General features: G+C 44.7%; 1 protein-coding gene across 6 annotated transcripts in view; it reads right to left on the reverse strand.

Annotated features, from left to right (window-relative positions):
* The window catches only part of dtnba (dystrobrevin, beta a), a 34,178-nt gene that overhangs the window by 11,666 nt on the left and 4,969 nt on the right, over positions 1 to 17,543 (reverse strand). For all 6 annotated transcript variants that reach the window (XR_013792020.1, XM_079525545.1, XM_079525548.1 and 3 more), the window contains exons 2-11: positions 14,953 to 15,003; positions 9,573 to 9,652; positions 8,416 to 8,496; positions 7,619 to 7,832; positions 6,938 to 7,023; positions 6,152 to 6,306; positions 5,545 to 5,647; positions 4,748 to 4,914; positions 3,897 to 4,021; positions 2,896 to 2,967 (exon numbers count right to left, since the gene is read on the reverse strand). Coding sequence is in view for 5 of the 6 variants with exons in the window: in XM_079525545.1 (XP_079381671.1) it covers positions 2,896 to 2,967; positions 3,897 to 4,021; positions 4,748 to 4,914; positions 5,545 to 5,647; positions 6,152 to 6,306; positions 6,938 to 7,023; positions 7,619 to 7,832; positions 8,416 to 8,496; positions 9,573 to 9,651 (1,082 nt within the window). In the remaining variant the exon portion in view is untranslated. The remainder of the gene's footprint in view (positions 1 to 2,895; positions 2,968 to 3,896; positions 4,022 to 4,747; positions 4,915 to 5,544; positions 5,648 to 6,151; positions 6,307 to 6,937; positions 7,024 to 7,618; positions 7,833 to 8,415; positions 8,497 to 9,572; positions 9,653 to 14,952; positions 15,004 to 17,543) is intronic.

Below are 17,543 nucleotides of genomic sequence, written 5' to 3' on the forward strand. Positions count from 1 at the left end.
ACCACTTTTTTAAAGATTTGTTTTTGGCTTTTGTGCCTTTATTGATAGTTACAGTGAAGACGGATAGGAAAGAGGGAGAGAGAGAGACATGCAGCAAAGGTCGTCATGAACGGGACCTGAACACGCGACACGCTGTCAGGCCAGAGCCTGAATGTGGCATGCGCTTGGACCACTAGGCCAGCAGGCACCCTGGAAAGCCACCATTGTATCCACTAGCCTAAAGGGGACTTTCCCTGGTCAACAGGCAGAGGCTCTGAGCCACTGCTGTTACACTAGCTCATCGACCATCATCATCCCGTCGACCATCATCATCATCATGCTGCTTATGTGTAATGGTAATCTCTCAAGAACAGATTCTGAGCTACGCTACTGAATCTGTCAGCAGGGGCATTCAGAACGTTTATACATTTTTGTTAGTGTGAATGAAAACATAGGCACCCGACAGGAAGAAGAGGGCCTAAGGCGGAGCAAACGGGCAACCTCCTACTATCCACATTCTGTTTGGCACCACCCCCAGAGGCAAATTCAAAGGAAAACAGGGCACTGTTTTTTCGAGTTGCATTGGTGTGGTTTAAACGGAAACGTTTTGTCCCAACCCGACCTTGGTGTGGTTTGGGCTTCAGTAGCGTATGGGATGTGTTTGTTCTTTGTTTGCATGTATCAGCGTTAATGAGCATGCATCATACAGTTGCGTGCTACGCACATCAGAGAAAGTGCACGTCAGAGAGAGATTATATTCATTTGGTGTTGGGCTTCGGGTCGGGCTCGATCGGGCTAATAAATTGCAGCAGCAGACTCCTGCGAGGCTGGGGCCAGGCCCGAATGCCATGGATCAGGGCCAGGCTCGAGCTGGAGTTTTGGGCCTGTGTACTAGATCGGTGTAGATCGGCCCAGTCTAACTTTTAAATATAAAGACTCACTTTTTCTCCCCTGCCACACACACACACACACACACACACACACACACACACACACACACACACACACACACACACACACACACACACACACACACACACACACACACACACACACACACACACGTTCCATTAATTAAAATGTCTTTCTTCTTTTCTTTTCTTCTTTTCTTTCCTTGTAAATATGAGCTAGTTCTTGTACTGTTGCTCTTTCACTGTGTGTTTATTGTATCTCGTCTGTTTTTAATTCTACCACCATATCAAAGGCACATTTCCACATGTGTGAACAAATGAAGGTTCTACAGTAAAACTAAACAATCAGCTTTCTAGGAATAACCCAAACTGACAACACGGCTATAATTCATAAAGGGTTATGGATGAGTTTTGTGGTTTCTAAACAGCAACATTTTGAAGCAATGCAGCCTGTGGCCTTCGGCAGGGCTGTGGTATTGGCAAGTTGCAAGAAAGTAACTACAAAAAAAGAAATAAAAGAAAGAATCATCTGGACCTCAGGATCCACATGGGAACGGCCTGGCTCTGATGTGTATCTCGGTCAATCGACTACGTGACATACACAATCTATGACGTATGACTCCAAATATGGGCAAACTTTCAGCCCGAACTGAGCCCCACTGTGACCCCCATTATGAATTAAATACCTGTATTTCCAAAAATATAAAACATGTGAAAAAGAAAACGGTGGAGGTGCTAAGTTAGCCTACTGGAAGTGTGCACAAGAATACATCTGGCGCGGATCAGTCCAGCGGTTAGCTCCAGAAAAACACACAGACCGAGCCTCTTATAGACATCTAGCCTCCTGCAGAGCCATGGCGAAAAATGTCACTGTTGTTTACACAGTAGGCAATGAAGAATAAAAGTCATACTGGAACTATACAGACGAATGTCCAATCTACATTGCCTAAGATATCAATCGTCTTTGCCTTAAGACACACACAAAAAGAAAACATCAAGATCTTGAGTATTCTTCACAAGAACAGCTGAAGTTGCTGTCTGGCAGAAACATCATCTATTTTCACTACTAGAGGTTAGCCAGTACGTCGCACCACAAATCCGACCAATATGTCTGAGTCATAGATCGGGGGCTTTGTCAGAGTACCCGTTGTACCTGTCTGTCTGTGTCCTTCTTGTGCCCATATATAGAGATCAGTGTATCTGTCTGTCTACCACGTCCCTTTTATGCCCATATACAGTATGGAGATCCCTGATGTCATCAGTATAAGTCCATATATTGGAATGTCCATATATGGACATATTGGTTAGACTGACGGCAGGCCCGGATTAACAATGGAATTTAGTGGAGCTTAAACTCCAGGGCCCTCAGCTTGCAGGGCCCTGCGCAAGACTATTTCAAATAGGTACAGCTGTTGCTTCCGTCGAAAAATGTAACGCAACACAGGAACCCTAGCTAGTGTTTTTGGTCGTCCAACAGTTTCTTAACCACTCGGTGGGAGGAAACTCAAATATAGAAGATCCTGTAGAAGATCCAGAGAGTAGCCTCATAACTCAATGGCAACAGTGGCGATATAGTGCTGGCTGTGCGCTGAACGCACGCAAGTTAATTCACTGGACACAAAAAGTGTCATTCTTGACACGCGAATCACATGCACTCGCGCGAGTTGTGTGTGCATGGAGTCTTTTGATTTGGTGTAGCTCCAGGGGCCCTCGGAGGGGTTGATTCGGTACTGACTAACGGTTCTGGACAACTGAATATCAGAACTACTCGACCACTGCACTCCCTCAAGTCCTTGCCGCTGCGTGCGCTGAGCTTGAAGTTGGTCGGTCCCATATGCACATGACCAGATCTCTATATACAGTACGTCAGTCCTTGTAGGGCTCGCCAGCCCTCCCTTAAGCCAATTTTAATAATAGGATTTTAATAAGATATATAAATAATAAAAGAAAAGTTTTGGACACAAGGTTTCCATCCGACAGCATCAAATGTTAAGGTGGTTCTTACCTCCTGGGGGAGCCTGGGGGTGGAGATGACAGCAACATGCCCTCACTGCTGTTTGCAATGGGGCGCGGGGGTCTGCAAGCACGCACACACACACAGAATAAGACCGACAAGATCGACTAAGCAGGTGATTTAAAAAGGTTAATAAAAAGTTGTAAAAAAAAGAAAGAAAAAAATACGTAGCCAAAGACCTGCTAACCAAACACACTCACTACCACACACACACACACACACACACACACACACACAGTCACGTGGTTTCAAGTGCATTCATGCAACAGTGAATAGTATCGGTCTGAGCAAACACAGACAGGGCAAAGATCACCAGAGTGAGAAAGAATGAGAGAAAGTAAATCTAGTCTTAAAGGGAGAGAGAAAGAGAGAGAGAGAGAGAGTTTAAAGTTGTTTTTTAAATTAATACATGAGCATCTGAAAGAGGATGATATATACTGGAACTAAACATACTCACAAGGTGCAGGTTCAATATACGACAGTCTAGTGTTCAAAGAGCACTAGTCTACCCTCCCTGGGAAAAAAATCTCAAACCATGTAGTTCCGCCCACAAAGGGCAGGGCCTCTGTAGCCCACATGCTATCAGCTGCAATGGTTATCAAACTTTTAATGTCAAGGTCCCCCATAACTCTCAGAGTTACAAACTTGTAAGGGTAAATTTAGAACCCCCCCCGAAGGAATCCTGACCCCACTTTGAGAACCACTATGTTCTAGTCAGGGTCACCTACTGTGTACTGCAGGGATTAAACAAAAACTAATCTCACTAGTCACGACTGAAAATGTTTGTTAGGCCGTCCCAATGTATGTGTGATTTGTGAAACATTGTGAAAGGAGTACATCACATTAGTGCGGAATACATTCAACCAACCAAGCAAAATAACATTCTATTGCTAGTTTGACCCATTCTAACTTACAGTGTTTTAACTGTGCTGAGAAGAGGTCCCGGGTCTGTGTACTACAGTACATACAGTATGTGTGCATGAGGGTCTTACACAATGTTAGCCAAGTTGAGGGTCCTCTCTGGCTCCTCTGGGTACAGGGGGTGGGACGGCTGTTTGGACGAAGCACAGCCCAGGGTTCTGCTCAGCGCTCTGCCCAGTTTCACAGCAGATGACTTCTATACTCAAACACACAAACACAAGTAAAATATAGTTGTTGTTAATCTATATTATTCCCTTCCTTGAGAAGCTCGGAATGTTTTGCTATTCTTTTCTAAACTGATAGGTGCTATTATTGTGTCAGGAGAAAATAGTTCCTAATTCTGGGATCATCAAGCCAGAATGTGAGAATCATGGCAAACCATCCAGAAAAATCATAATTTCTTGTTTTTCTGAAAATGTCTTTCGTTCCGACTTTTTGTTTTGAAACCCTTGAAAAGATTGAATGTGAGAATAGAAGAGCAGGGGAGACAAAAAACAACCACCCCAATTGTACAAGTTATATTGTATTAACATACTCTACCATACAGATTGGATAACATTACATTTTATTCATAAAAAAGTTACATACATAATAAACGTATTAGCCCCATTTTATACTTTGAGGTACAACAGTACGTCTACAAGCTCACAACGCGTCGCATCGCAACGTGAGCTTGAAATATTACTGATCAGTAAAGATTAAAGATTCAGTCAGTCAGTCAGTCAGTCAGTCAGTCAGTCAGTCAGAAAGACAGACAGACAGACAGACAGACAGACAGACAGTCAGACACACACACACACACACACACACACACACACACACACACACACACACACACACACACACACACACACACACACACACACACACACACACACACCCCCCCACTGGGGTCATTAGGGAGTTGCACTGGTTGACTCACCCAGGTTGCGTGTTCCTTCATCTGATGCTGGTTGCTATGGGAACCGCTGGCATTGCCACGCCAGAAGCAGTCTTGGCAGAGCTGGTAGCCACGGCAACGGAGGCAGCGATAGCGGAAGCCCGTCATGCCGTGCCGGCGGCAGTAAGAGCAATTCACTGGGTGGTAGACTGGAGAGAGTATTTAATGTATATACTGCTTGTGTGTCAAATAAAGTGTGTGTGTGTGTGTGTGTGTGTGTGTGTGTGTGTGTGTGTGTGTGTGTGTGTGTGTGTGTGTGTGTGTGTGTGTGTGTGTGTGTGTGTGTGTGTGTGCGTGCGTGTGTGTGTGTGTGTGTCAAATAAAGTGTGTGCGTGCATGAGCGTGTGTTTGTTAGGGCTGGGTGATATGAACAAAATCAAATATCCCCATATTTTTTGCCAAATATCTCGATATTGATAATAATATTATCAATCTCGAGATATTTGGTAAAAAATAAGGGGGCATGATAACCAAGGTTTGATAGTTTTGAAGTATAAAATCAGGCAAAATCTAGTATGAAGGCTGCGTGTGTGCCAATAAAGAAATGGAAATGTGAGTACTTTGTCCGCCATTCATTAAATGTTTGGATGTGCTACCTTTTTGGTATTTTTTTAAATTCCTATTCCTATAATGCGAGCTTTAAATATTCTTTTCGCCATCATTTTCATTCCATGCCTGTGTGTGTGTGACTGTGTGTGTGTGTGTGTGTGTGTGTGTGTGTGTGTGTGTGTGTGTGTGTGTGTGTGTGTGTGTGTGTGTGTGTGTGTGTGTTTGTTCACCATGCTCTACGTTGGCCATGCGGTGCATCAGGGGAAGCCAGAGCAGACACTGAGGGGGCGGGTCGGCCACGATGTCCAGGAACATGTTTAACATGACCCTCTTCTACAGAAACAACAAAACATACAACTAGTTGGACATGAACCACACAGCCACAGCCTCCCTGTTCTGGGGCGGATATTCTGAGAAACAGCAGATCTACAAGCTGAGAGCTTGTGAACTTGATGTAGAGAAGTGGTTCTCAAACGTTTTTAATTTCAAGGACGCTCCTCAGAGTTGCAGACCTGTAAATGTCCATTTGGAACGCCCTCAAGGAACCCTGAGGGCCTGCAGGACCCCACTTTGAGAACCACTGGACTTGGTCTGCCCCAGGGCAGACCAAGTCTATAGCCCTGGGGGTCCCCGGTCAACTAAGTAAATAGTATTAACTAGTATTATTATATTATTATAATTAATATATATAATAATTATAAGATGTTGAACCGCTACATGCATTGACCACCTTCACAAGACTGCCATTTTGCTTACAACATCCCTGTGTATGACGTGAGAGAGAGAAATGGCCACCGTGTGACTTTTGAAAAGGGACAGACAGAGAGAGATGTGCACCTGCTGTGGGAAACAGGAGCGGGCTGAGGAGTGCGTGTAGCCGAAGGACGGCCCTTCGTGGACGGCAGTGGGCAGTTTGAGAGCCTCCCTCAGGAACCAGTCAAACTTGGACTGGACCAGCGCCCCGTGGGAGTCTGACACCTGAGAAAACACATCTATACACAAACATGCGCACCCATGCACACACACACACACACACACACACACACACACACACACACACACACACACACACACACACACACACACACACACACACACACACACACACACACACACACACACACACACACACACACACACACACACACACACACATACACACATACACACACACACAGTCACACACACACAGTGGTATAAGCATGTAGCCAAGGTATCCACTAGATGGCGCCTATATTACATGTATACGGTACAACTCATCATTACAAAAGTGATTCATGTGGCAACTGTAGAAGAGTGCATGGGCACCAAAACATTGTGGGCACTAGGCGAATGTGGACAAAAACAAACAAACAAACAAACAAAAAACACGTTTTATGACAATCCAATCTGGGAACCCATCGGCAGAAAAGGAAAAACTGTGCCCTCTCTGTCTCAAGAGACCAATGACAATCTGACAGATGATTAATTTACGTTTATGGCCAAATCTGTACTGTTTGGTTTATCAACTGTTTATCAATAACACACTGATTGGGGTGATGATGTCAACTGTGCATCTCTACTCCCTACCTCCTCTCTGGAAGTCACACTGACAAGGGTGAAAGTGCAAGTGTGAGTACTCACAACGTAGCTTGTCCACCAGCTTCCCTCCACACATAGTGGCCAGCATAGCCTTGACTGACAGCACCGTCAGACGACTGTCTGCCTCACTGAAACACAAGTCACTTTGGATTAGAACTGCAATGAAACTGACTCTTCTTGGAGTAAACAACATTCCTTCATTTGGTGTTTGGTGATGGTGGTGGAGAGCGATGTCTAACACATCGGTCAAAAATCTTGGATGATTTAAAAATTTGGGGGGTTGATGACGGCGACCTCAATCTGGGAAAACACACCCACAGGTATCTCCATATATGGACAATATGTGACGTGACGATTTGATGTTGGGCATGTCCATCGTCCACATTTGGGCTGATAACGTGTCCAGCCTGTAAGTGTCCATTTGGTTACATTTGTACACAGAGTTACAGACCTGTAAGGGTCCATTTGGTTACATTTGTACACAGAGTTACAGACCTGTAAGGGTCCATTTGGTTACATTTGTACACAGAGTTACAGACCTGTAAGGGTCCATTTGGTTACATTTGTGCACAGAGCTACAGACCTGTAAGGGTCCATTTGGTTACATTTGTGCACAGAGTATACAGACAGTTGGACACATAAATATACGTCACAAGGTGATGTTATAAAAGCTCTCCACTGACAGACACAAAGGTGATTGATCCACTAGGTTTATGGACTTACCTGTCAATTGCGGCCAGTATGAAGTCGACCAGCAGGGCGGCGCTCTCTCTGGGGTTGATGGTGTGCGTGGTGGGCATGCGTTTGCCCAGCTGGTTGAAGAGGGAGGCCACCAGGTTCTCCAGCCGCGTCACCGAGATGCCGGCGTTCAGCTCCACGGCGTTCAGTCCCGAGTCTCTCACCGCTTCGATGACGTTGTACACGTCGATCAGGTGCACTGGGAGGAGAGAGAGACATATGGTAAAGAGAGAGTGACAGAGAGAGGTAGGCGGAGAGAGAGAGAGAGAGAGAGAGAGAGAGAGAGAGAGAGAGAGAGAGAGAGAGACAGAGAGAGAGAGAGACAGAGAGAGAGACAGAGAGAGAGGGGGGGGTGGATGCATGGGGGGGGGGGGGGGGGGGGGGGGGGGGCACAAAGATTGGAGAAGAAAGGCAGGGTGGCCACATAACAGCACCTAACCAACCCTTCAAGACATTTGCAATCTGTGAACCATAATCTTTCTAGACATGTCACATGTTTTGTCACGTATCTTCCCTCCCTCACAAATGTGGGGAGAACAGAAATCCTCTTTTGGAAGTTCAGTTAACCACAAACATGTTATTGCCATTTTTAACATTCCGTATTGAGACCGCAATAAAGAATACCAACAGTGCTGCTTGCCTAGTTGCTTGCTCAGCTGTACTGAAGTGCTCCCTGCACGTAATGACAAACAAACGAAAAGTCAGCAAATCCCTTTGACAACTGTAGAGCTGAAAGCCACTAAGTGTAAGAGGTAGCACTGTAGCAGAAGGAATAGACTCACGGTTGCATCTCTTCTGTACAAATCTTAGTTTGCAGGCTGTTCGATACGAGGACATCCGTATCTCGTCAAAGTTCTGCTCCGCTGTGAATAATAGATGAGTTAGTAATAGTAAATAGATGAACAGAATACAGATAGTAAACATGTACCATCATGCACTTTATGTATATAGGACTTGAATTGACTTGTTCTATGTTGTGTTCTTTTCTTCTCCATTCTCTCTTCCATACAAAATGTTTTTTTCACCCACTCCTTTACACCTGTAGTTGTATGATGTGATAATAAAGTTTGTTCTGAAGTGCACACAAGGAATCCTAACGAGTACATCATACTTTTTCCAAAATATGCTGATTTGTATTCATCCACCATGGCTGTTATTATAATCTAATTTCTTTGCTAATGCTGAAATTAGCGACTTTATAAATATGTAAATTAAATGGCCTTGTGTGGTTAAATTGTGAGACCAGTCATCCACCTTTGGTTAACCACATGAACCCTTGACATCCATATTCTGGGGCAAACATTCGGTGAAAATCTCCAACCTGACAACACGTCGCCTTGCGCCACGTTGTGAGCTTGGCTATTTTCGGGCAAAGACGTTTGGTGTTGAGGGCAAAAGGGAGTAGACCTAGTTTAGAGCCCTGGGGGACCCCAGTCAACTAAGTATAGGTGTATCTCCCGACTTTTCAAAGGAGTAGCTACTTGATCCCATGGACATCCAGGAAGACAAAAAAAACACACTTGTGTGACATGAGGGGCGCCTTTGGGGGCACGCACAAGGTCTATAGACCTGGTTGCAAAAAGGACGTCACGGGGGGCCACGAATAAGACAAACATAAAAAGTCCATAAACTTGGCTGCCACATGACGTGGGGCAGCGGTGGCCGAACGGTTTGCGGAGCGGTCTTGATACCGGAAGGTCGCCAGTTCGAATCCCCGGACCGGCACGTTCAAATTACCACCGCTGAAGTGCCCTTGAGCAAGGCATTGAACCCCTACCATGAAATGTTCTATGAGCAGGGTGTGGCTGTAAACAAGCATCTCGAGCTTAGTCCACTTCCCTGGGTAAACAAAGAACTTTGCTTTGCTTTACGTCACCATGAAAAGTCCAGACGTTGGAGGGGCTAGCGGCCCTCAAAAAGGGGCAGGTAGGTCACTCACCCAGCTCAGCAAAGATCTGCCTCCTCTCTGCCGCTGGGGTCCCTCTGTCTCCTCTCTCCCCCCTCTCCTCCATCACCATCCTGCAGGGGAGGGAGCAACACATTACAACAGTGGTTCCTTTTTATTTCAAGGACATCCAGTTTGATATGCATTAGGCCACGGACCCTCACTAAAGTTATTTTAACTCTAATGTTGTCAGGTTGGAGATTTTAACTCTAATAGCTTATGACAAAGAACAAACTGCAGCTGTGCATTCAACATTGTGCAAATTCAAGCCTTTGGCCCTGAGACCTTCATCAGGCATACAAGGATGTGTCCTTGTTGTGCGGCTGCTGTTTGTTCTGTTTCATACTGTTCAGCTCCAGCACTTTAGTTAACGGACGAGCGATGGTACATTTCACAACTCTGATATGGTTCCCTTTGTACTCTATAGGAGTTACAGGCCTGTAGGGAACCCGTAGAAGACCATTTGGTGGGAACGCTTGCACCACTGACCAGAGAGAGAAGGTACTGTATGATACCTGCCACCTGGGCACTTCGGAAGACTACCCACATAAAATAAACTGGGGCACTCGACGACTGGTCTGCACATTCTTTATTGTTTGGCAGGGGTGACTGACATTTTGACTTGTGTCAAACAGAACAATGGAAATGGAAAAAGTCACCCCTGCCAAACAATAAAGAACGTGCAGACCAGTCGTCGAGTGCTCCAGTTTATTATTATTATTTATGCCAACAAGAACATGCAGAGCGGTTTATATTTGGGTAGTCGTCAGTGTCCAGTGCCCAGGTAACAGACAGTATATGCATTGTACTGTAGATGCATGCACAAACGTTCTCTGTTTCTCTCTTGTCTCGCCTAAACTTGACACAGTAAGATGCGTATCGCTCCGATTTTGTGTTTGTGAATTTTGTGAATGTGTTTGCTTCATGTTTTCATGTTAATTTTCCAACCATGTGTACAAACAAACCCATCCATTCGCAGGAAGGACCCGGCTCGAGTCTAATTCGGGGGTCACTAGGAGATCAGCTGCGTGTTTGGTAAATAAATACAAGCATGGGAGCAGCTGAGCGGCCGGTGAAATCTGATCATGTGTTTGTTGTTTGGGGAGAAATTAACAAGTGCACAAGGTGGAGTTAAAGGCAGATGCTTTGAGCGAGCGAGCGAGAGAGAGAGAGAGAGAGAGAGAGAGAGAGAGATGTAGTGCCTGTCAAATGCTGCTGTCAGTAGCCATGAAAAAAAGAACTATGGAAATTTGATCAATCGCCATGGTAACGGTCATACAATACTCACCCTAACCACCCCCTGCAAATATATGCATTCCTTGCGTGAATACAGAGACACGACAACCCCCCCAACATACTCTCCAAGAGATAGGTAGGGTGCTCCGGCGAAGCAAGGGACACAATGCGTGCACACACACACACACACACACACACACACACACACACACACACACACACACACACACACACACACACACGCGCGCGCACATTCCAGAGGGGATTTGAGAGCCTCCCAGGAGACTTTGTGCTCCACCGAGACAAAAGACGCCTGGACGGAGGATAGAGGATCCCTCCTTTCACTGACAATCTCTCTCTCTCTCTCTTTCCGTCTCTCGTCACACACTCACATTCCCTTCGAGGACAGTCGTGTACAAAGCTGGTACCAGTCAGTCAAATGCAGGTGTAACCATGTGCCTTTGAGCAACGCACTCCAACAACACCTCCAGTGGAGCTGCTTGGCGCCGGCAGGAGAAGCACCTCCAGTGGAGCTGCTTGGCGCCGGCAGCAGAAGCACCTCCAGTGGAGCTGCTTGGCGCCGGCAGCAGAAGCACCTCCAGTGGAGCTGCTTGGCGCCGGCAGCAGAAGCACCTCCAGTGGAGCTGCTTGGCGCCGGCAGCAGAAGGTCCACCTCCAGTGGAGCTGCTTGGCGCCGGCAGCAGAAGCACCTCCAGTGGAGCTGCTTGGCGCCGGCAGCAGAAGCACCTCCAGTGGAGCTGCTTGGCGCCGGCAGCCTGCCGGGGGCATGCGTTCAAGTGTGCTTAATCACTTTCAACCCGCCGTCTCTATTTCGGGCATGTCATTAAAGCGAACATTTAATTTGGACAGCGTGGCTCTGAAAGAAGTAGCCGGCTATAAGAGGGTCTGTGAGTGTCTGTAAGTGTAATCTCTCAAACTGCTAAAGCCTGATTTATACTTAGTTGCATGCCAGTGTCACACACAGAAAATAGCAGATCTACAAGCTCACAGTGTGCTGTGTTGTGAGCTAGTAGATCCACTATTCCACAGTATACTGTAAATTAGGCATAAGTCGTCTATAAGGAAGTGAATAATGGTGGTCGAGTCGGCCTGAAACCTTTCCTAAATATACATGTCATAGACGAATGGCAGCTTAGACTGCAGGCCACATGAACTCCCAGATCCATATGAAGCCACACATATTAGACCCAGTCTCAGCTCATAACGCGTTGCAATCCAGTGTGAGCTTGTAGATCAACAATTTTCACAATTCATCTGTGACCAAATATGAAATTGATTAATTCAATTAAGTGTTGCTCCCCTAGATGCAACCCACGTTGACAGAGGAAATTCCTGTCTCTGTTACAATTTACAATTAGAATTAACAAGTCAATTTCCATTATTAAACCTTTGTAAACAAGTAAGGTCTTTGGAGGTAAGGGCTGTAGTTTTTACATGCATGGACTGCACTCCAGTAGCGGAAAATGGTTATATGTCGCACATTAGCACAACATCAGATATACAGACGTAATGTAAAAAACCTGGTTTCCCATAACATGAATGTGAAGAAATGCATTTGTAATGCAGTTCGTTTATAATAGCACTGTGACCAGTGACCATTAGCCATGCTTTTCTCCTTACATCAATTAAATTATTGATGATTGAAGACGAGTACTAGTAGTGAGTTACTAAACCTTCAAAAGAACATAAGTGCATTTTTGAGGGGCGCTAAGCCCCTCCAATGCATGGCTTTTGAAAATGATAATGTTTGTTTAGAGCACTTATCATGTAAATCGAATGGCAGCCAAGTTAAGTCTATGGACTTTTAATGTTTATTTAGGGCAGCAGTTAAACAAACATTGACGTTAAACATGAGACGGCATGTGGCCAATATAAATACAGTGGGCTTCAATCACACTTCACATGAGTGTGATTTTATTATTTAGTAATGTAGTAAATATCAAACTTTTTGATTTGCTATCACAATGCTCAAATGTATTTTTGGTTTTGAAACACGCAGGGCATGCCAGACATATTAAACATGCCAGTGCATATTAAACATAAACCCCATAATGAGATGTTTTTGGGGGGACAAAGTAAAAATGCAAATTGAATGATTGTCTTACATGGGAATGGTCAGGTCTAGCAGCCTAGCGGTAGGCTGCTAGACCTTAAAGCTTAATTTATGCTCTGTCCTGCTCCTAAAATAGCGGCAACACGTTGCATTGTGAGTTTGCAGATCAGCTATGAATCAGGCTTGATGCTCAATAAATTGGCCTAGGATAAGAACCTTTTCTATGTTATTGTCAAGTGTAAATGTTTTAATTACATTTAGCCGGGAATATCATCAAATAATCATATCTCCTTAGCTATAACCACTTACTTAAGACCCATTAAGACCCAGTGTAATGTGTTATTTCTAGCCCGACCTTGCTGTTTACAACTGTCTGTCTGTCTGTCTGTCTGTCTGTCTGTCTGTCTGTCTGTCTGTCTGTCTGTCTGTCTGTCTGTCTGTCTGTCTGTCTGTCTGTCTGTCTGTCTGTCTGTCTGTCTGTCTGTCTGTCTGTCTGTCTGTCTGTCTGTCTGTCTGTGTCTCTGTATAGCTGACATGGAGGAACATTTGGTGTGAGTCTTGGCTTTCTATTTTAACCCTGAATATTTAGAACCCTCAGATATAATTACCCTTCCTGCAATTACTCCCAGCCATGTTAGCTAAGGCTAGGTTATGGCACCATCTGATTGGTGCGTTCACAACCAATGGGTCAGGGCACAAAGATGAGTCACAAATCATTGTTGGAATATTGCATCTGAAAGGCAATATGTTCCCATGTCGCTGTAGTATTGGACAGGCTTAATACAATATAAAATAACATAGGCCTACTTAATGAATTAAAAGGGTGGTAGTTTAGGAACAGCCAGGGTATACTGTATAATATCATTAGTTTGAATAAGACATTACAAAATCCATTCTGAGGATTATACATGCAATTAAGAGATACAGATTAAGAAAAACAGCTTAAAGCCTATTACTTAAGTGGCAATCAAAATACTCAACTTTAAAAAATGGTGCCAGGTGGTGATGACATATCAATAGTTTTTTGAGGCCCAGCTTTCCGGGTTGAACATTGGCTGATGATTGTCTGATCACCCCATAACGATGATTTGATTGGCTGAGCAAAGTACAGATAAAAGTGAGGGCAGAAAAGTGAAGACGCCAAAAGTGATTGGCCGGAATGACATTTGTGATTATTTGATTGGCTGAGCACAGAATGTGATGTACAGTATGATGATGTATGATGATAAGAGCGCCGCTCACTTCACACAAGTTATTATTATTTTTTATTGATATAGGCGTTCAGTGTGGAACACTATTTTCGTGATATGGGTTATGTGGGAACAGCACAGGGCAAGGAGACTGTCTGTCTGTTACTGACATGCTATACTTCCCTTACAGACAGCCCTGCTATAGAAAGACCAAAAATAGAGGGGAGGTGGGGGTGGCAGAGAGACAAGGACAGGGAGAAAGGAAAGAGAGTGCTGTTAAGAGTCTCTAACACCACTCTCTTTCTTTAAGATAGAAAGAGGAAGAGAAGCTCAGTGACAGAAACAGGACGGAGAAAGACAGAGAGAGAGAGAGAGAGAGAGAGAGAGAGAGAGAGAGAGAGAGAGAGAGAGAGAGAGAGAGAGAGAGAGAGAGAGAGAGAGAGAGAGAGAGAGAGAGAGAGAGAGAGAGAGAGAGAGAGAGAGAGAGAGAATATATGTGGCAGTCAGCAACAGGCTGTTTGTAGTGTAGTCATCTGGTACCACCATGGTGTTTTATTATGGCTCCCATTTGCTGAGCTATATGGAAACAAATAGCCAAACAAACTACACACACACACTCCAAATGAAGGGAACACATAGGGCAGGTCTTCTGTTCTGGGCTAATTCAAGTTTAGTATAACGCATTTGAATGGAAATGCACTGTTCAGACTTTCTTTTTGACACGTGGATCCTCACAAAGGACAATCTTTGTATGTGCGCGCAGTGTGCGCACGCGCGCGCGCGCGCGCGCGTGCGTGTGTGTGTGTGTGTGTGTGTGTGTGTGTGTGTGTGTGTGTGTGTGTGCATGCGTGCATGTGTCTGTGTGGGGTCTCACCTCTCTGTGTTAGGGGGTCACACAGGACAGAGGGTTCACAGAAAAGGACGTCTAGAGGAGAGAAAAGAGAGAGGGAGAAAGAAGGACCATTTGAATAAGTCTTTTCACTCTATCGACAAAAACATGCTAGGGGCTCCTCGAGGGACAGAGGAGCCTATGGGTATAGGGGCGAAGACTAATCGAACCATCTAGTAGCTGGTTCCCTCCGAAGTTTCCCTCAAAGACCCCATGCTGCCAACACACATGGTTGCAACTATCAATTACTTTATCAATTCATCGAATAATTGATTGATTATAGATTTTGTGGCTTTTTGTCCAATTGATTCATTGATTGGATTGCATGGTAATATGCATGGAAGTGTCTAGTCTAGTCTTTTCAACTTGCATTTTCAAATACAATTCTAGTTAGTAGTAGTACTGCACTGAAATGTTAATTCATACAACACAATTGTGTATCACGATTCATAATCCTGTAGGCTACGTAAACAATCCCACCATACAAAATTATAGTGTTGTGGGTAAATTCCTTATACACAATATATTATACACAAGAACACAAGACTTGACTTAGGCTTAATAGCTGTTACTTGGTTGGGATATTTTCAGACTGATTCACCTACTGTCAGTAGGTACTTTTCAAAGGTGTGATATAAATGAAATGTATTAATATAGATTCTGTATAGTGACATCCACCAAAACTGTCCCACAGGCCCCATCCAGCCTGCAGCTGACAGGTGGCTGTGATCACTTCATCAAACGTTCCCTGGTCCTGATGTCATTGACAAATCAAACCACACAGGCATTACAACTAGATTCTGAGACCCAGAGCTAGTGTGTGGGGGAATAGATACACACTAAGCTAAATAAATCACTACATCTTGTATATAAAACGTTGACCAATTGTATATAAAACGTTGACCAATCAGTCTATGTACAGTACAAGGATATGCTAAGATGGGTGTTGCCCAGTTATTACATGGCCTGCTAGTCTAATGAGGTGAATATAAATTAACCCCTGGAACCTTGGTGTACCTATTCTAGGCATATCATAATAGGCGAACATTCTGTTAAAATAGCCATGTGAGTGTGTAGATCCGCTATTTTCTGCACAGAGATTTGGTGTGTAGAGGCTAAAGGGAGTAGGCCGAGGACAGAGCTATAGGGGACCCGAGTCAGTGAAGTATACGAGTAGGGTTTAAAACTACATTCCCCACTTGAATGTTGTGTGATGTTACAATGAGATGGCCGACAGGAGTGAGGTAGAATAATAGAGAACTTCACAAAATGGTGCGAAGTGAACAATCCGAGCTGGTCGTGGACTACAGGAGGACGAAAACAGCTAGCACAATCCCATCACATCGACGACATTGCAGTAGAGAGGGTCAGTAACTTCAAGTTCCTCGCTCTGCGTACAGTCAGGGCTGGCCGATGGCATAAGAAGTCTATGTGGTTACTTAGGGCCACAACTAGGGGGGCTAGAATTAATGGCAGATTTCTCTGGAGCCTGTCATTGTCACAGAAATTGTAGTCTCTCGAGACAGACTGTTGACTGAAGAGGGTGCTGTTTTCCCTTTGTTTTGCAGATGGGTTCCCAGATTGCATAAATTGTAATGTGTGTTTGTGTGCATGTGTGTGCACATGTTTGCGTGTGCGTATGATTTGGTGTTTGTGCTGGAAGTGTTTTGAGGATACAAACAATCTTGCTTAGGGCCACCAAGAGCCCTGCGTACGATACAGTACACATCACAGAGGAACTCTCCTGGGACAAGCACACTGGCCAATTGGTGAAGCAAAGCCTCTTTTACCTCAGGCAACTGAAGAAGTATGGAATGGAGCCCAAAGTCAAACAGACCTTCTATAGAGGCACCGCGGAGAGCATCCTGACCAGTTGTATCATTGCCTGGTATATTGGGAACTGTACTGTTCTCAACCGAAAAGCACTGCAGAGTATGTAAACCAGACAGTGGCCTTGTGGTTAGAGTGTCCGCCCTGAAACTAGGAGGTCGGGGTTCAATCCCCGGGTCATACCAAAAATGGGACCCAATGCCTCCCTGCTTGGCACTCAGCATCAAAGGGTTGGATTGGGGGGTAAAATCTACTAATCAAATGATTCCCAAGTGCGGCACGGCTGCAGCTCACCGCTCCTTGGCTGTGGCTCACTGCTCCAAGAGATGGGTCAAATGCAGAGAACAAATTTCACTGCGGTAACGTGTGTGACAAATCGTATGACTTTGACTATGTACAGTATGTATGTTTGAATGTATGTATGTGACTATAGGCTACATGACTAACATGAGCACTCTATATAGATTGGCAATTTGAAAATAGCCAATCTACAAGCTCACAAAGACTCTGCGATGATGACAATGCGATGTGTTGTGAGCTTGTGGATCTGCTATTTTCAAAGAAAAATCTTGTATGGGGGTCTCTGGCACAAACTATTTTCAGAGGGGGACAAATACATGAAAATGAACAACATTAGAAAACAAGCCCAAAAAGCATTTATACTTTAGAAACAAGCCCCCAAAAAATGCAACACGCAACTACCAATATTTACAAGCAACTTTACAGAAAGACAAGCCCAAAGTAGC

The sequence above is a fragment of the Electrona antarctica genome (assembly GCF_951216825.1).
Source record: "Electrona antarctica genome assembly, chromosome: 17".
Lineage (NCBI taxonomy): Eukaryota > Metazoa > Chordata > Actinopteri > Myctophiformes > Myctophidae > Electrona > Electrona antarctica.